General features: G+C 40.8%; 1 protein-coding gene across 1 annotated transcript in view; it reads left to right on the top strand.

Moving 5' to 3' along the window:
- SCFD1 (sec1 family domain containing 1) overlaps positions 1 to 20,374 on the top strand; it is a 151,860-nt gene that overhangs the window by 17,249 nt on the left and 114,237 nt on the right. Inside the window, exons 9-10 of the mRNA XM_065402604.1 lie at positions 687 to 772; positions 8,025 to 8,124. Coding sequence (XP_065258676.1) covers positions 687 to 772; positions 8,025 to 8,124 — 186 coding nt within the window. The remainder of the gene's footprint in view (positions 1 to 686; positions 773 to 8,024; positions 8,125 to 20,374) is intronic.

Raw genomic sequence — 20,374 nt, 5'->3', positions numbered from 1 at the left:
AAACTTTAAGATCATCACTTCCCTTCTCTCACTTCCAGTCCTTAGGAAAACTTTTTGCAGAATGCCAAATCAATAACAATGTAAACAAAGTAGCAGATTGTAGTGGGAACACCTGCCATTTGAAAGCTGGGAAATGCCATATTTACAGTTATCCGTGCAAACTTAATTCTTCTTCTTGTGCATCTACATTATGATAGTCTTTAATTACATATTTACATATTTTAATTACAAAAATAGTCCATTTTTCCCATAGGACCCTTGCCTCATTCCGTGCACAAGTTGGACGCAAAGGAGGCAGAATTCAGTTTGCATGAGTAACCATAAATCCAGCATTGTCTATCTTTCAAGTGCCTGACTTTTAAACTTGCATGACTCTCTTCACTTTTTTTTAAACTAACTAATGTTTGCTTAGAGAGGCACCACTAAAGATGGACTTGGATTGTCTGGAAAATCAGGAATTTGCCCAGAACTGTCAAGGTAGCAATATGGCAAGTAAGAGAAACTGTGTCCAAAGTAAGTTAGTGTGACTTAAGCAGTAGTATGAGTATTAGAAAAACTAAAATTTGGAAAATTGTTGTCTTGACATCAGCAAAAGCTCATCTGTCTTAAACTTTGTCCATTGTACAAACTGGTTGAGAGAATCGCTAACCTCACCGGTGTGTAAAAAGATGCTTTACGTTTTTTAGAAACTAGATAAGAAACTCCGAGAGAACCTAAGAGATGCCAGAAACAGTCTTTTCACAGGTGACACGCTTGGGGCTGGACAATTCAGGTAGTGTACTTCAGTTATTTTGCATTATTTTTATATATTTATTGCAGTAACACTAAAAAGCCCCATTTGGCTTGGGACTCTTGAGCTAGACATTGTACAGACACATGTAAAGACATGGTTCATGCCTGAGAGTAACTTGCTTTTATGAAGTCTTCATAAATATTAAGGAAAATAAATGTTAGTTCATATTAATAGAACAAAAACCCCATCAGATTAAATACTATGGGTAAACAGAATGTAGCCCCTAGATCCTGAGCTAAACATTTTCATGTAATTAAAGAAGACCAACATTTCATTCAACTGTAGACCCAGAAAGATCCAGTATACTGCAAAAATATCCACTACAGTAACTCCCCACTTAACGTCCTCTTGCTTAACGTTGTTTCGATCTTACGTCCCTGCTCAGTTACAGAACATGCTCCATTTAAAGTTGTGCAATGCTTTGCTGTAACGTCATTTGGCTGCCTGCTTTGTCCAGGAGTGGGGGGGGAGGGGGTGAGAAGAGGCAGGTTAAGGGTAGGGGTGGGCCAAGGGTTGAGCCTCCCTGCCTCGGTGCTTGCAGAGTAGGGGAAGCTGCCACTGCTGCTGCGCAACCAGGGCCAGCTCTGGCTTTTTTGCCGCCCCAAGCAAAAAACACCTGGCCGGCCGGAGCAGCAAGGGGGGGTGGGAGGGGAGGAGGAAAACAAACCTGCCCCCAGCCGGAGCGGCGAAAGGGGGGGGCGGGGAGAACAAACCAGCCGGCTGGAGCAGCAAAGGGGGGGGGACAACAAACCGCTAGCCGGAGCGGCAAAGGGGGGGGGGAGGCGGGAAACAAACCTGCCCCCGGCCGGAGCGGCAGAGAGGGAGAGAACAAACCGGCCGGCCGGAGCGGCGAAGGGGGGCGAGGGGCAGGAAACAAACCTGCCCCCGGCCGGAGCGGCGGGGGGGGAGAGAACAAACTGGCCGGCCGGAGCGGCGAAGGGGGGGGGGCGGGCAGGAAACAAACCTGCCCCCGGCCAGAGCGGCGAAGGGGGGGGAAACAAACTGGCCGGCCAGCCGGAGCGGCGAAGGGGAGGCGGGAAACAAACCTGGGGGAGTTGGGGGCTTAAACAAACTGGCCGGCCTGCCGGAGCAGCGAAGGAAAGAAAAAACAAAAACACCAAAAAAATACCTGCGGGGCGGTGGGTGCAGGGGGACTCCTGGCCCTGCAGACCCCGGGCAGCGGAGTGCGCACCCCGGCTAGCGGTGGTGGGAGAGAGAAGGGGGGCGGCCAGGGCTTCCTTAAGCGGGGCGCTTGCCACACAGCCCCTCCCGCTGCACCGCCTGCTGGGAGGGCTGCACGCCGCTCCGGTCAGCAGGCAGGGAAGGACGCGGGCTTCCCTGCCGGGCTTGATGGAGGGCGCTCCCCTCCTCCGCCGGCAGGAGCAGCAAACCAAAAAGAAAAAACCTGCAGGGGTGGGCAAAGCAGTGAAGCGCACGCAAAAAAAAAAAAAAAGAATTAGCTGGAATACCGCCCTTTGGAATCTGCCGCCCCAAGCACGAGCTTGATCGGCTGGTGCCTGGACCCGGCCCTGTGCGCAATGTGCTTCTCCTAGCCTACAGCACCTTCAGCCTCCTTGTCTCCCTCATTGTCTCCAGTGCCAGTGGGCTGTGCCTGTGTGGGTAAGGCGGGGCACCTCCCAACTATAGTACTGTACTGTATGGCAAAAAAAAATTTCCATGTAACCTAACCCCCCCCATTTTCATTCATTCTTATGGGGAAATTGGATTCGCTTAACATCATTTCACTTAGTCGCATTTTTCAGGAACATAACTACAACGTTAAGTGAGGAGTTACTGTATATCAATTTACAGAATGAGAATGAGTGGCGTGTTGCTTTCAGAAATATTCATAACCTTACTTTTATTTAGTCAGTAATAAAAAAGGCAGACTAATTCTCCCAGAGAGTTCTGCCATTGGTCTTGGTTATTTCAGCCTCACAGACCAACAGCAAGTTCTTCCCAGCTGATCCTAATTGCCACAAGGCAGGTATGGAGCGAAACGGTCTCTCTAATATCCCAGTCCAGGATTATTAAAGGCTTTAAAGATCATTACCAACAACTTGAATTTACGTTCTTTGGAGGCGGGGAGGAGGGGATTTGGCAACTACTGTTCTCTTCCACTACTCTTGATCGACCCCTGTGGGACTGTGAGGATGACCACTTTCCATGTCTGTTTATCCCTATGACCTGGGACTGTGTGGTGAGGCTGCTTCTGTTTGGTGCCCTGATACTGTATGTATCATTGGCCTGGTGAGACACAGCATCTTGCATTGCCTTTCACAGACATAAGACACCTCTTACTAACAGAACAATAACTGTCTTTCAGTTTTCAGTGTGGTAGCTGTGTTAGTCTGTATCAGCAAAAACAATGAGGAGTCCTTGTGGCACCTTAGAGACTAACAAATTTATTTGGGCATAAGCCTTTGTGGGCTAAAACTTTCAGTTAGGTACTCTTATTGCTTGTAGTGGCACACTGCTCTGGGTCCACTGGTCTACTTCGACCTGTCGGCCCTGTCTTCTCATTCTCCTGTCCCTAATAAAGCAGTTGTATTAACTGCTTTTGTTTGATGATGGTTGTCACACCACTTACATTGTTGACAAGGATGTGAATTACTGATATGTTAATCTAGTCACAATACACACACTGTATCTTTTTATGTGCTGGGAAACAATGACATGATATGTAGGGGATAAGCTGGAGCACATTGTGATATAGGCTATGCCCTTGCAGAAGCCTGTTCACTTGTATGTGGCTTGCAAATCCACTAAGCACTGGCTTATACAGCACACACATTTGTGCAGGATCTGGCCGTTCATTTTAACGTGGGGGAAATATTCATAAATGAGATGGGAAAAGGGTAAACAGTGACGTGGCAGAGTTTGTAGCTTAGTCTTCAGACACTTGGAGAGTAATGAAACAATAGTATTTGGGTTCAGTGAAAAGGTGACGGGATAAAACTTTCAAAAAGTGCTGAAGTCCCCTTTTCCAGAAGTAGGAAGAAATGCCCTTTTAGGAGTTTAAATCTCACTGATTTTCAATGAGATTTAGGCTCCTAATCTACTTAGGCACTTTTGAAAATTTTACTCACAGAGGAGCTGAGTATCAGCATGTTGATGACAATGCAAGCCATAAGCTCTTTGTGGCTTTACATACAAATCAAACAGGAGAGGTGGCATGATGGACCCCCGAGAGAGAGACTGCAGATGTGAGGTTCCTTTTGGGGTGTGGGGCACAAGCAGTGATCCAATACTACTACTAGAATCTTTTTCAGATGAACCAAAGCTACTCAAGCTATTTCATCCATCCACCTCACCACTTTCCGTGGACAAGTCAATAATTTCAAAAGCTGCTTACAAATCTAATATAATCATCCTGAATATTTTATTATTGTCTGTTGCTAGAAGGTGATTATCACCCATCAATACCAATACAGTCTCTATTCAATAACACTGCTCTACAGCCAAAATGCTTCTAAAATAAATGTAGTTAAACTTTACTAATTCTGGGTCACTGAGAACGAAAATGATGCTTAAAATTGTTGATTGGCTCTAGTTTTCAAGATATGCTATTGGGTCAGTATATATGACCCTTGACTTGGGAATGGCGGAGGATAAGTGAGTTATGAAGGGAAGGGATCTCAATTTAAACCAGAAATGACTAAAATACATCTTTGACTGGATCTATGAATAAATCTATGACTGGGTTTGGACAGTACTTGCTTTTTAGGCAAAACAATGAATGATACAATCTGAAGCTGGTATTGCGTCATACATGATATGAATTGCATCATGTTATTCCTAGAAGTCATGGATGATGCATAACGAAGCTTACATCACTCTGCTGAACAAATTGCCCTATATCAGCTCTAGAAATCATACAGTGTCGTGCTCTCTTACTTGTCAGTGTTTGATTTCTGTTTAGCCAAAGTGAGCAGAGATGCCTCGTACTTGTGTGAACAGTGCAGATAACTTCTGCTATGTTTGTGGTGAAGTGACTTTTGCATCACAAAAGCACAGTATAACCACTATGGTTAAGAAAGCCTATCACCTTTCTTTTGGCTGCAAAATTGGAGATCAGGACAAGAGGTGGGCCCCACACATATGCTGCAACACTTGTGCAACAAATCTTTGCCAGTGGTTGAACAGGAAAAGGAAATCTATGCCTTTTGCAGTGCCAATGATTTGGAGAGAGCCAACAGATCATACCAGCAATTGTTACTTCTGCATGGTGCCTCCAGTTGGGAAAGGTGTGTCAAAGAAGAAAAAGTGGACTGTGCATTATCCAAACATTCCATCAGCTATACGCCCAGGACCCCAGGGAGAAGGACTGCCGGTTCCTGATGCACCAGAATCATTCTCACTTGAGTCAGACGAGGAAGAGGATGAAACTTCTGGTCCTGAACCATCAATGTCACAGGACCCACATTTTCTCCCATCCTCCTCCTCTGAACCACACCTCATAACACAAGGTGAACTGAATGACCTTGTCAGGGATTTGGAACTACCCAAGAGTAAGGCAGAGCTGTTGGGCTCCAGACTACAGCAGTGGAATCTCCTGGCAGGTGATGTTAGGGTTTCCATGTTCCATGACTGTCAAAAGGATCTTGTCTCATTCTTCTTCATGGAAGGTGATCTTGTAGCCTGCAACAACATCGATGGTGTGATGGCAGCCCTCAACATCGTTCACGATCCAGATGAGTGGAGACTGTTCATTGATTCATCGAAGACGAGTCTTAAAGCTGTTTTACTGCATAATGGCAATGTTTTGCCATCAATTCCAGTTGGTCATGCAGTCCATATGAAGGAAACCTATGAGAACATGAAACAACTTTTGAGTTGCATAAACTATGACCAACATCAGTGGCAGCTTTGTGGCGATTTGAAGGTTGTTGCTCTCTTGCTTGGTCTGCAGACTGGATACACAAAGTACTGCTGTTTTCTCTGCGAATGGGATAGTCGTGCAAGAGATTCCCACTACATCAAGAAAGATTGGCCACTCCGACAGTCATTGGAGCCTGGGAGGAAAAGTGTTCAGCATCCACCACTTGTTGAATCAAGGAAGATTTTGTTACCACCCTTACACATCAAGCTGGGTCTGATGAAGAACTTTGTCAAGGCCATTGACAAAACACAAGCAGCTTTCAAGTACCTCCGTGGAAAATTTCCAAGGTTAAGTGAAGCTAAGATAAAGGAAGGTGTCTTTGTTGGTCCTCAGATTCGTGAACTTCTTCGAGATGATGCATTTGACCATGCACTGCGTGGCAAGGAAAAGACGGCCTGGAAAGCCTTCCAGTTAGTGGCAATAAATTTTCTCGGAAACAACAAGGCAGACAACTACAGGTTGTTGGTGGAAAACCTCCTCAAGGCATACAAAAGCCTTGGTTGCAACATGTCACTAAAGATACATTTTTTGCACTCTCATCTAGATTTTTTTCCACCGAACTGCGGAGCAGTGAGCGATGAGAACGGCGAGCGATTTCACCAGGACATTGCAACAATGGAGAAACGTTATCAGGGCAAATAGAGCCCATCAATGCTTGCAGACTATTGCTGGACAGTGACAGATGCTCCATTTAATGAATACAAGAGACAAGCCAAGAAGCGCCGAGTAGACACTGAATAGGACTAAACTATGTACAGAATAGTTTTTTGCCTTTTGTTTCATAATAAATTTTATTTATATAACCCTTTTGCTGATTTTTAAAGTGTTACATAAACAGGACAGGTGAAATATCATGTAAAGCAACCATAAATACATGAAAAGACCTAGGTTTACAATTTATGATTAAAACTCTACTATCTACACAATATACATAGACCTAAAATGTAAAAACTTAAATATCTTAGAAACAGTAGCCAATCAGTTGTTTTAATTGTCATATTTGAATTCAGCACATCAAAATACATAATAAATAGCACATTTTATCTCTGAAGCAGACGACTTCTCAAAAATTGTAGACCAGTGTAATCAGTCATCAATCTGTGTAACGGGTATGTCTACACTACAGGATTAATCCGAATTTATATAATTCGAATTTAGGAAACCGATTTTATAAATTCGAATGTATTCGGCCACACTAGGCACCATTAATTCGGTGGTGTGCGTCCAAGCTACCGTAGTAGCATCGATTTCCAGAGCGTTGCATTGTGGGTAGCCAGTAACATCTAATTGCCAATAACATCGAATTGCGGCCACACTAACCTTAATTCGGATTAACAATACCGATTTTGACGCTACTCCTCTCGTCGAGGAGGAGTACAGAAATCGAATTAAAGGGCTCTTTAATTCGAATTAAATGGCTTTGTTGTGTGGACGGGTCAAGCGTTAATTCGAATTAAAGCAGCTAAATCCGAATTAAAGTCGTAGTGTAGACCAGGGGTCAGTGCTGGTTATTTGACTTGGATTTAACAATTGTGTGTGGTAGCTCTTTAGTTATTACAGAGCATGAGAGTTGCCTTATCACATCAGACCCATGGTCTATCTAATCAGTTTCCCATTTTTGGCAGTGGCCAGCCCCAACATGCTTCAGAGGAAGGTGAAACAAACTCTGCAACAGAAAATTATGGAATAATCTGCCTATACAGGAAGCTTCTTTCTAAAACCTGCCAATTAGGATTTGGCTTTTGCCCTGAAATATGAAGGTTTATATGTCTTTGGGCTTTTATATGGATGATGAGAATATTAATGTAACTTTCAGTCTTTTTTTTTTTTTTTTTTTTTTAATATTGTTGATTTCTTGGTCTCAATCTTATCTTTGTGAATTCTGTCAGTTAATTATGTCCTAAGACTAACTCCCTAAAGTTGTAAATTCAGCATGGTAGTACATACAATTTGCAGAATAATATTTAAAGCAGTGATACTCAGACTCAGGCTCCCGAGTCGCAAGTGGCTCTTTAATGTGTCTCCTGCAGCACGTGATATTAAAACACTGTGTGATTTCATTATTAACCAGTCTAAAGTATTAACCAGTCAGGATGCTTTTACTATTGTTTAAATATGAATATATAGTACCATAGTAAATGAAACAATGAATTCACAATTCTGTTGCTCTTTTGGGTAATATTGATTGCTAATTTGGCTCCTGAACCACTGAGGTCTGAGTATCACTGATTTTAAAGAGACTGGCAGTACAGAAAAACTCAGAAGAATATCTCTGATATTTCTGAAGAGACTGAGAGAGACTTCCAAATATGTATAAAGAGTTACTGACAAAATGTCTTTTATTTACAGCTTCCAAAGGCCTTTGTTAGTCCTTGTTGATAGAAACATAGATTTAGCAACTCCTCTACACCATACTTGGACATACCAGGCATTAGTGCATGATGTACTGGTAAGAGAATAAACTTCATTTTTACTATTGAAAGCATAGTTGCATTCTCAGTTTACTCTTAAATTTAGTAACGGTGTCAGTCCTTAATCAAAATCTTATTTTATATATTGAATTTATTTGGAAGCTATATTTCATCTAAAACAAATCTAGAAGGTTTATTGTGAAAGGTTGGGAGTTTTGACATTGCAGTACCTTTTTAAAACATTTACTGTTTAAAATATTGCTGTAGTTATTAAGATACTGGTAATTCAGTTATGCAGGGCTGTTTTTCAGAAGTTTGTAATCTTATACTTTTTGTGTTAGTTTTATTTCTCTTAATGCAAAAATTTGTCTTAAATCAGATCTAAGTTTTGTCACTGATTTTCATTTTTGTCATTTTCTAAGATAAGACTTGAGATTTGTTCTGCAGCTATCCTATGCAAATCTTGTGTTCTCTCGTTCCCCATCTACAAAGACAAATGCTTATGACACTAAATTGCCATGATAGGAGGTTGCTGTTAGCTTGATTTTTTGATGTTTTATGAAATGTACAGATTATAATAGTTTAATTTTATCTATTCTGAAATGTAAATATTTTGTATTGTTTTAATAAGTTTTAAAACAGCTCTTAGTATCAGTTTGAGTTTTTTGGAGATTTCTTACTTTACCATTCTTCTCCACAAGATGGTGTAGATGTTCTATATAGAGAAATACCAACCTGTAAATGAACTTGCTGGGAGAACTTTCATAAATATTTATTTTGTTTTGGAAGTCGCATGGAGCTTAGAACATATACATTTTCCAGAGCTGATTTTATAAAGCAACTTGCAATGAAAGGCTTTTTTTTTTTTGTACGTAGTATATAAACTTCTGACTGACCTAATATGTCTTAGAGCGCCATTGTTAATGGAGAAAATGATATGCAACCTAATTCCTAATTCAGCTGCATGTTATATTGGAAATTTATTTTAATGGAAGGAAATCTTGTTACTTAACTGAGAAATTTATTCATATAAAATACATAACTACAAAAACCTAATCTAAAAAATATGCTAATAAAATTATTTAACTGCATAGAAAAAAGCAGGTGGGATATTAGTTCACTTTAACATATATTAAAATGAATTTCACATGACCTATTAATGTAACTTCTCTGAGTTAGTGTTTTGTATTTGTTGCTGAGGTTGTGATATACATCCACAGTCTGTAGTTCATGCTAAAATTGCAATATACATGCCTACATGCCCAGTTACTATGAGTTATGTACTGGCATATAGAGTTGTCTGAAAATTGTTGCATCACTGAGGTGAAATTTTTTTAGTCTCTGAAAATCTTGTGGGGTTTTATAGAATTCTACTGTGCATGGCAAATTGTGCATGTGGTGTGTATGTTGCATTTACACTTTTCAGCTGATGGAAAGTCACTGCCTTTTTGAGACTGAAGGATTGTTTATAAACGTCAATATTTTTTTGAATGTGCATGTTTTGTTCTTAAAATGTCTAGTTCAACCTGTTAGCAAAGTTTGTATCATGAGCCTACGCCCCTTGGAACCATGAGTGATCTCTAGTTTCGTATCAAGGGGAAAAGGTAAATTTCAAAACCAGGCTCACTATCCAGTTGAAAAAAAAATCATGCCAGACTCTTCACAGAATGAGCACAACATTTTATGAAATGGCTTGAATGACTTTGTTGACAGAGCTCTAAATTGTAACAGGAAAATAGTTACCAAGGTGATGATTACATAAATTGTACTTTCACGTAAATCAGTTTTCATTTGGCTCTCAACTACAGGAGCCTAGGGAATCTGTGGGATGGTGATCTAAAGGCCAGCGTAACCACAAATCTCTGTGCTTTGCCTGTTTAGGTAATAATGATACTGTTGCTACAAATAAACAGACTCATCTGAAGAGTCCTATTCTGATCAAAATCTATTCCAATGGGGGGGGAGGGGAGGGGAATTAGTGTGTGTTTAAAATATATAATATCAGGCTGACTTGCCTGTAGGAACAGGGTTCTGATTGAGTGAACAACCTAGGTGTCATGTTAAACTGAGTGGGAAGCTTTATAATAATTGCTAAGCTGCTAAAGTAATCTGAGAGGGACCCATTGAACAGAAATGGTATGTGAATTTTCTGCTAATGAAGTAATCTTTCTCTCCCCCTTTTTTCCTTTAATTTATTCACTCATATGAAGCTGTCCACCAAAATCTGTGGGGGGGTTTTGGAAACCGTAAGCAAAGGCCTTATAAGAAGGTGAAGAGCCACTAGATTCATATGCTTTCTTTGGTGTGGAAGCTATTTGATTTTTTTTTAATTTTGATCTGAACGATCTATAGCATTTCCCATTACCCACAGGAGTGGAATGTTACTTCATGGACTACTTTGTCAATATTCTTGACCATTAATATTGTCCTTCCCAACCGAAGCTGATACACGAGAACGGGCTTGACAGTTTACACTCAGGTCCATATGTTAGGACATTTGTGCCCACTCACAGGTTGATATAACATGTTAACTGGAGCTGTGGTTCTCACATTTGTAGACACTTTATAAGAAACACATCCTCTCACAAAGCCTCTTCACTCCCAACATCTGATTCTAAATTTTCATGCTTCCTATTACTAAGAGAGCCTCTCCAAGAGATTGGGGGACAGACTGCAGCTTGAGAACCAACACAATAGAATACAGGTGCTTATCAAAGTTTGGTTTAGATGGGCAGCCTGCAAATTGCTGCAGAGGAGGTGCCAAAATGAAATGGCTGTCATGCTTGTGGCCAAACAATGTTTATCTGTTCTGATCACCTTAATGCTTGTTCTTGGTGCTAGCAATCTGGGACTTCAACATATGCTGCTGTTCTCTGATGTGATAACAGCCAAATAAAATACATAAACTATGGATAAGAAAGACTTTTGTACTTTCTCTGACCCTCAGTTCTTCAGAAAAACTAGTGAAGGCCAGTAATTCCCAAATATGAGTGTAACTAAAAAAATATTTTTAGTGGAGGTTTGGGGAGCTTTAGAGTGCCTTACTCCTAAAACAGGAACAAGCCTCACGCAGTGTTGTAGCATCTAAAATATATTCTTAATGGCCACAAGAAGGGGCAACCTAACACACCTTTGATAGAGAGAGGGAGAGGGCATACATAGCCTCTTCTTTTGAAAAAACTGGAGAGGCATGGGTAACCATACCTGCAGCCAGAGGGATCAGAGTTTGGCTAAAGTTCTCCCAGACCACCCCCACCCCTTCTGGGCAGCTGTATCTTTTTCTGTGTTGTGCCCATCAATTGCTGTCCTTCCCCACTCCCCAAAATCAACAGGTGTTTAAGGGGAGAGGTTCTCTGATCACCTTGCCCACTCTCCTGACAGAAGAGTTTCTGGAGGCCTATGTTATCTATCTTGTCTTCCCATTGATGCAGGTATTTGGAAGAGTGTTTGATCTTGTCTTTCTCACAATCACAAAATCCAGTAAGTAAAGGGAACGTGGAATAGCTAGGCTGCCTCATGCTGCCTCTGAACCCTGCTGCTCTGTTGAGGGAGAACAATAAGCCCAAAGACACAGCCCCTCACTACAGCCCACATACTTCATTAGCCATGCTCACAAATCCACACACAGTAAACCCAAACATCACTCTGAAGCCTAGACTGTATGTCTGAGTCAGTGTGAAATGATGGAAGCAGCTACAACCATAGTAGAAAGTTCTTTTTGTTTACATTACCGCTACGTTCAGTATTAGTAGGTAGATGTGGATGTATGAGGAAGACAATGAGAACATATAGGAGTGACAAAGCCAATGTGATAGGTCAGCAATTACTCTGCTCTGATTGTGTCGGTAGTAGATAGGAGCATACGATATTTTTTAAGTCTTTTTCCTTTAAGTGTATTTATACTGTGATGATGCCAGTCTGGAATTCTAGCTGTGTTTAAGTGACTCAGTTATCTTGATACATGTTCAGGTTAGATCTTAATATATAATATCTTAGTTGCGTTGTTGTGGAAGATTAAAGATATCATCTTATGCCATGTACTGTATGTACAATATATACAAAAACCTCCATTAAAAATGTTAGAGTTATAAAGTTAAGTGCTCAGGTCAGGATAGGTTGAAGTAAAGGTTGCTTGTTCAGTCTTCTGTCGATGTGGGTACTTCTAGGACTCCCATCACTGTAGTTTTGGAGCACCTCACAAACATTAATCAACTTGTTGTCGTCACATCCTGCTGTGAAGCAGGGGAAGTATTACCTCCATTTTACAGAGGAAGAATTGACACACAGATTTTGATTTTGTCAAGTCAGACAGAAAGTCCAGGCAGGAATAAAACTCAGATCTACTGTGTCCCAGGTCTGTGCTTTAACAGGACCATTTTTCCCTCTTCCAGAATCTCTGACTCATTCATTCTATGGCCCTGGCAATGGGTGAAACGGGTGCTAAGGACAACTGTCTCATTTACTGTCTCATGTGGGCAATGAATGAGGCAGGGATCCTGCATTAAAAAAATAAACTAAAAACGTTATTGTACAGTGTAAACACAGGCTCAGTTAAGGTTGAACAGACAACTTTGATATTGTCATTTCTTGACTTTTGTGTGCTTCAGTTCGCGCCCTTGATGCATGTTTGTTTTTTAAAGGAACAGTACTGGGACACAAATAGATATATCTTGTTATCTTGGTCTTCCACATAAAATGCAGTGTGTCAAAAATATGGAATAGAAGAATTAAACTTGACACATCAATTTTAATGACTGTTTTCTTAACTTTCTACTCACTATTATCCCAGTCATGCAGACAGGTATGCAACGTATGTATGCATAGGGGTCTATTCAGATGGCATTTGTTGCAGGAATGGAACCATACTGAATAAAAGGATAAGAAAATGAGCCATAAAAATGCGCTCTAAGAATGAATTGTATATAAAAAAAGAAATTGGAAGGAAACTTTTCAAAGGATTATGGATACTGAGGCCAGATGAGGTGAAATTAGATGTAAATAGTTTTTCAGGGTGTTTTCAACTACTTCAAAACTCCTTCATGATATTTACTGTAAACTTCTGCCTTATTTGTATTTCCATCTTACTATAGAACTGAGGAAAATAAATCTAGTAACTAGTTACAAAATCTGATCAATAAACCCAGGACACATTGTTTTCCTAAATTAATTTTTCACAGCTTTCCTTAATTTTACATTAATTTCTGAAGGAATATCTAGTTATATAGTATAATTTCTGTAAATGTATAATGTAACATATAAAAATATACAAAAAATATGAAGATGTTTTAGTTCAATCAGTCTGGTCCCTATAACAATGGAAAATGTCTATTTAAAAAAAACCAACACCACATAAGGTATTCTTAAGAGAAAATTAGAAATAACATCATCCATGTAGACTGCAGTCTATTTATAACATCGTATATTGAAGAAACAAGTATAAAAATTACTATTTACATAAAACAAAAGTAAAATAAGATGGTAACCCAGAAAAAAAATTATTCCTTTGTTCCAGTATATGTGTGATGAATAGAGAATATAGGCTAGTGAATGATTAATGCCAAGTTTCAATTATTTCAGTTCTTGTTTAAAAATTTCTTTTAATTCATTTCTTGGAAAGTATCTGGATAAGAGATTGGTGGTTTTGTGTTTTGTTTTTGTTTTGTTTTTTGGCTCAAAGCAAGGATTTGATTGTTCTTGAACAACCCAGAGGATATATTTATCTTTGTAAATGTCACCTAGAAAGTCATAAGTAGGGAAATTTGCTAATAAAATAGATTGGTCTGTTCCAGAAGGACCACCAGGAAAAGTGGAGTTCCAGAAAAAGGTTCAGGGATTTGTTTGTTTTTTCTCTGATGCTCCATATATAAAATAGTTAATGCAAAAGGAAACTAACTCTAGTCAGTTTTCCTCTGCAAACTAGTCTCATGCCTGCTGTAAAGACAGAATGACTTAAAATTGTTGTTTTCCTTTGCAGTTCAGCTACATGTCAGTTTCTTCTTGCAACAAGTATGTGAAAAACTTGCAGAGGCAAACTGCTTAGAATTACTTCAAGACCTCTATTCCAAAGAGGTACAAAAATAAGTGACAGGAGAAAGATTGAAAAAATAAGGGACTCAAAGAGGTAGCAAATGTGGCATTAAAAAAATGGAGTGGGAAGGTAATGCAGAGACTGAGAAGATGAAGCAGGACGGGAGAGAGAAAGATAGAGCAATGCTGCTTTTTCTCTTCAAATGCTGATTTTTTTCCCCCCCATGCAAAATAAAATGCCAAAACACAAAGATTAATTCTCCCTGTTTGTGAGAGTTACCTTTTTCAGTATAATTGATGCTACTCTTCCAAAAGGTCACTAGTCTTCTCTTAACAATCCAGGCTACAGAGTCATTCTCTGTGGCCCAATGTCTATTCAAGTATTTTATACTAAGTAGAACAGCTTCACCATGAAAGACTGATACACCCAACCCAGACTGCCTTATAGCCTAGTCGTCAGAGCAGGTGGGAGGCTCAAGTTCCTGGCCCTGCTCTAATGACTATTTAATTATTTAGATACAGTGGAATAACTTCAACAGGAGAGATTGAAACACCTGCACCAAACTACCCCATAGCCCAGTGATTAGGGCACTATCCTGCAGTGTGGGAAACCCAAGTTCAAATCCCTTCTCCACATGAGGCAGAGAGGAAAATTGAACCCACGTGAATGCCCAAACTCCCCTGTGTTAAAGGTTGTAAGAGATGTGGTGCTGCCCTTCATTTCCTCTGAATTTATTTTAAAAAGTGCACGCAAATGAAACATTTTGTTTTAGGTCAAACAAAAGATTTTGATCAACCCCAAATGATTTTTGTTCACTTTTGATTCACTGAAATATTTTGGAATTTTCTATTTGTTAGGGTTAGGGGTGAATGTGACACACAGACCCCTTGACAAAGGGTCCCATTTTTTGTAAACTCCTCTCATCTCGGACCTGTCAAACTCATTTCACCAAACATATCTTGCAGGATTTTTATCCATAAGGGATATCGTGAGGTGCTACAGAAAGCTTGTAATTTGTCAAAACTCATACTCCTTGCAAGATGTATGTAAGGGTAATATTTAAGGAATAATATGTTTATACCGAAAGTGTGCTTTATGGATTAAGGGCTTGTCTACACTTAAAATGCTGCAGTGGTGCAGGTGTGCCGCTGCAGCACTTCAGTGAAGATATTACCTATGCCAACAGGAGGACTTCTCCCATTGCTGTAGGTAATTCACCTCCCAAGATGCCATAACTAGGTCCTGTTGACTTAGCACTGCCTACATCAGGGGTTAGGTTGGTTTAACTGCAGTGTTCAGGAGAGTGAATTTTTCCCACTTCTGAGTGATGTTGTTATACTGACCTAATTTCCTAGTGTATACCAGGCCTTAGAGTACAAACTTTAGAGTTAATCACCAAGAAGTAATGGGCCTCGGGGAAGGACCATGCAAGCAAGAGCGAGTTGTCACTCCTCCCTAATCAGCCAGTTAGTGCAGGGCTCAATTGACCAGCCTTGCCCTCTCCCAAAATTATCAATGAAAAACCATCAGAGAAACCATCAAACAATTGAAACACGTTAGAATTGAAATAGGAACATTACAACAGACAGAGCTTCACCATGGCTGTGAATAGAAGCAAAAGCCTGTTTTAGTATAACAGAGTGTAGGGAAAGACACTCTAGATCCATTCATTCCCTTGGGGAGTAAGGGTGCTTTCATTGAAGTTTCGGATGCTGGTTACTAAGAAACCATCCAGCTCTTCAATAAACTGAGCTTTTGGGTGGGAAATCTACAATATTAGAAAGGAAAGATAATTATTGATAAATGTAGATCCAGGTTTTTATTTTATGATTTTGTATTGTATTGTAACAACACATTTCTGACACTGTCTCATTTCTAGTTAAATCTTTATTCTTAAATAAATCACCTTTTGTTTTATCATAAGTGCTCACAAGCACTGTGTGGTTTACAGGACTGGTGATTTAAAGTAAAACTGATAAACTGGGACACACTGCAGTGGATCTGTGATTGGGGGCAGTGAATCTGGGATTTCTTAGAGTAGCCAGTGTCAGGGGCTGGATATCACAGGGGAATGATTCAAAGGGACTCAGGGATTGGAATGCACCTGTTGTTAATATGCAAGGCGAAGTTAGAACTGGCATAGCCTAGAGGGGAGTGCTGGAGTGGCTAAAAGGCTAGTTGTGTTAAGGAGCTGACACGCAGCTACCACAAGAAAGACTCCCTCTTACTGGAAGCAGGGGATAACAAGGTGACTTACAGACCTGGGTACCCCAAGTCACAGTGAACTAATTTTTTATTTTTTTGAGAATTGCCAACAAATTGAAAATTGCTTGCCCAGCTGTATTTTCAAGGCTTCAGATATTCATAGTGAATTACTCCAAAATTAATCACTTAACTTTCCACGAAGTATTCAAAGGCATTAGTTCTCATTGGGGACAAAACAGCAAGACAAAATTAAAATACCTATACAAAGGTATTTAACTTCTAAAAGTTAACGCCAGTATCTCAAATTTCTTTTAAACAATAAAAAAAATATTTCTGATAGATGACCATACCGAGAAATTGGAGACAGAAAGTTTCTTGTTTTTTGTGGAAAGTATGTATGTTTAGGGAAGGAAGAGAGGTGGAAAACTTGGCTTTCTCTAGAATGAGACGCAAACGTGCTTATGAAAATTGTGGCTCCATAATATGAATTCAAGTCTTCCATATTGAGAACTACTCATTCCTTATTTTGGTTATAAGTTCAAAGGCTATTAGTTCTATAGTGAATTTCAGTTTACACCTAAGGCCTGCATCTGGTAAGTTTCTCATTGTTATTTGTTGGACATCCCAGGTTAGTCCATTGTTTAAGCTTGGAGTATAGGGAGTATAGTAAGCTTGCATATAACATAATTTGTTATTAAATCATATAAACTTGATTACAAAAACTGATCCTTGTGACTCCTCACTATCTTTCTTTCCATCTTTTAAGAAACTTCCATTCTCCCTTCATTTTCTGTCAACTGTTTTCCTGGTTCATGACTCTTCACACTTTGGCTGTTCACTTCTATTATGAAACTTTGTCAGTTACTTTTGAAAACCTAATTACGTTATGCATATTATGTTAATTAAATTACATTACCACCACTTGTCTGTTCTGGCAATAGTATCTACAAATATATCCAAAATTATAATCAGGCATGACCATTTTTTTCATGAGGCTGGTTATCCTTAGCTACACTGCATTTTTTCAGGGTGTAGATCTGTCCATCCTCCCTGGCCCTGTGTGATCTTTCAATGTAGCTTCTGAATGTTTCCCTCTCCAGCAAAAATCATCACATTTTCTAGTATTTAGTTTCCAAATATCTTGTACACGATGTCATTAAGATAATCTCTTTGTATCCTTCCTGAATGGAGTAACCTTTATGAAAATGTATGTGAAAGCGTCTTCATCATTTCCCATTTCTTGTAACAGTTTTGCATGTAATTTGTTTACATCTGATGTCTTGCCAACTTCAACTCCATGGGGCCTGTGGTTTAGGGCACCATTGCCTGCAGTCACCTTTAAGCCAGGAAAAATCCAAGTCCCAATATGAAAGGATTTAGAGATATGACTTGTATTAAAACCATTTCTAGCACTTTTTGGGTGAAGTTTGCAATTCCTGCACTGTTCCAGAATCATCAAGTATTTTGAAAAAGTTTAAAAAACAAAAAACCTAGGGCCAGATTTACAGACATTTAGTACCTTATTTAAAATAATGCCATTGAAATTAATACGGCTCTCACAGAGAGTTACTAAAATCTGGTCCTTTATTTTGATCTTAGTTTCTCTACTCAGCCTTTAGGACTATTTTATAAGCATCACTTATAACCTATCACTGCATTATTTTGGGGTATTCAGCATTATTCCTCTGTTGCTCTATTTAAAGGACACTAATTTTAGTTTTTACTCTTCGTTGTTTGTTATATCCCATTAGAAGCTTTAAAATGTTTTTCCTATTTTGTTCTTTTCAGTTTGGTAAACATAGGTGGTTGTTTTTAGAATGAACTTTAATTAATATGATTGTTTAGTTTTTTAATATGACATGAACGTACAGGCAACTTGAAGTGGCGTGGCATGCCAAAGCCTCATTTGTGCACCAGCATAATCAATTATGTCAGAACAGCTCTGAAAAGTATTTTTAAGGCCATTTAGGGCTACATTTTCAAAGTATTCCTGTTTGCCTTGCACATTCTAACTCCAGTGTATGTGCTCTCAGGCCTGTAGGCATGTGCATAGTGTGCTTTGTCACAGCACACACAAGTATGTGTAAACTTTTGAAAGCCTGAATCCTAATTTTCTAAACTTAATTTAGATTTTCTTTACAATGAAGTGGTATGTGTTTGTATAAAATATGACTAGCCACTAGAATCCCAAATGACATTCCAAAAATTTTATATAGGCTAATTTTTTAGTTCTAACAACACTGATAATCTCCCTCAACTTCTCTTTAGTGTTTTTTCCTCATGCCTACTTATACAACAGGAATATTTTAAACAGCTTTTTAAAATTCTACTCTTTGAAGTTTGTGGCAATTTCTCAAAAATTGTTTAACTTTCTATTTTCAATTTATCCCAGAGTCAAAGAGGTCATCAGTGATAGATGATCAAGGAGAGAGAGGAATAGATCCCAGCATCATATGGCAGACTGAAATATGCTGATGGAGAGTTTTAGGGAAAAAGTGTGTGTAATGTTGAAGTGAATCCTAAAATGACTGGAGAATCAGTTGTTATTTGAGGAAATGGATGATGTGGTCATTCTTTAGTGCCTAGGTTCCATGGAGTGTATTAGAAATGCAAGTTTGGATTTTTTTTGTACCTGAGGAAAGTCATATAGCATATCGGAACCCTCTCAAAATGTGAACGCCTTGAGCATTTTTTTCCTGTTTATCTTTTAAACATCTAACTTCAATAACCTTATTTTTATATATTGTAAGACAAAAAATGCAGTTCTAATTCTACTAGCCCCTAGGGTTGCCAACTTTCTACTCGCACAAACACCTGTGCCCTGCCCCTTCTCTGAGGCCCCACCCCCGCTCACTCCATCCCACCCCTCCCTCTGTTGCTCGCTCTCCCCACTCTCACTCATTCACTCACTTTCACCGGGCAGTGGGTTGGGGTGTAGGAGGGGGTGAGGGCTTTGGCTGTGGGTGCAGGCTCTGGGGTGGAGCCAGGAATGAGAGGTTTGGGGTGGAGAGGAGGGTGCTCCAGGCTGGGGGGGTGGCGCCAAGGGGCTCGAAGTATGGGAGGGGGCTCCCGGCTGAGGCAGGGGGTTGGAGTGTGGGAGGGAGCTCCGGGCTGGGGCCGAGGGGTTCGGAGTGCGGGAGGGGGCTCGGGCCGAGGGGTTAGGGTGTTGGAGGGGGTACGTGCTCTGAGCTGGGGGCACGGGTTCTGGGGTGGAGCCAAAAATGAGGGGTTCAGAGTGTGGGAGGGGGCTCCGGGCTGGGGCCGAGGGGTTCGGAGTGCGGGAGGGAGATCAGGGCTGGGGCAGGGGGTTGGGGTGTGGAGGAGTGTAAGGGCTCCGGCTGGGGGAGCGGGCTCTGGTGTGGGGTTGGGGATGAGGGATTTGGGGTGTAGGAGGGTGCTCCAGGCTGGGGCCGAGGGGTTCAGAGTGCGGGAGGGAGATCAGGGCTGGGGCAGGGGGTTGGGGTACAGGAGGGGGGCAGGTGTGCAGGCTTTGAGCGGCGCTTACCTCAAGCAACTCCCAGAAGCAGCGGCATGGCCCCCCTTCTGCTCCTACATGAAGGCGCGGCCAGGCAGCTCTGCACACTGCTCCATCCGCAGGCACCACCCCCACAGCTCCCATTGGCACACAGAGCCCCCTGGCTGCCCTAGGCGTAAGAGCTGGAGGGGGGACATGTTGCTGCTTCCGGGAGCCGTGCAGAGCCACGGCAGGCAGGGAGCCTGCCTTAGCCCCGCTGCACAGCGGACCGGACTTTTAACGGCCCAGTCAGTGGTGCTGACCAGAGCCGCGAGGGTCCCTTTTCAACCTGGCGTTCCGGTCGAACCGGACACCTGGCAACCCTACAAGCCCCTTTCATATTTTTAAAGAAGGTGTTTGCTTTATCTTATGAAGCCCAGAGGTGATCCATTTTACCCTAAAATTGTGATGGCTGAGCAGAGGACATCTGTAGAATTTAAAATCTTCTCTAAAAGAGAATTATTTCCCCTCCCCAGTCATTCAAAATGGGGGAAGAGGGGATAATTAGGAGGAACGAATTAATCCTTCAGCATGAATTAAT

Source organism: Emys orbicularis, chromosome 4, assembly GCF_028017835.1.
Source record: "Emys orbicularis isolate rEmyOrb1 chromosome 4, rEmyOrb1.hap1, whole genome shotgun sequence".
Classification (NCBI taxonomy): Eukaryota; Metazoa; Chordata; order Testudines; family Emydidae; genus Emys; species Emys orbicularis.
Note: the sequence above shows the minus strand (reverse complement) of the source record. Positions and strands in the feature narration are given on the sequence as shown.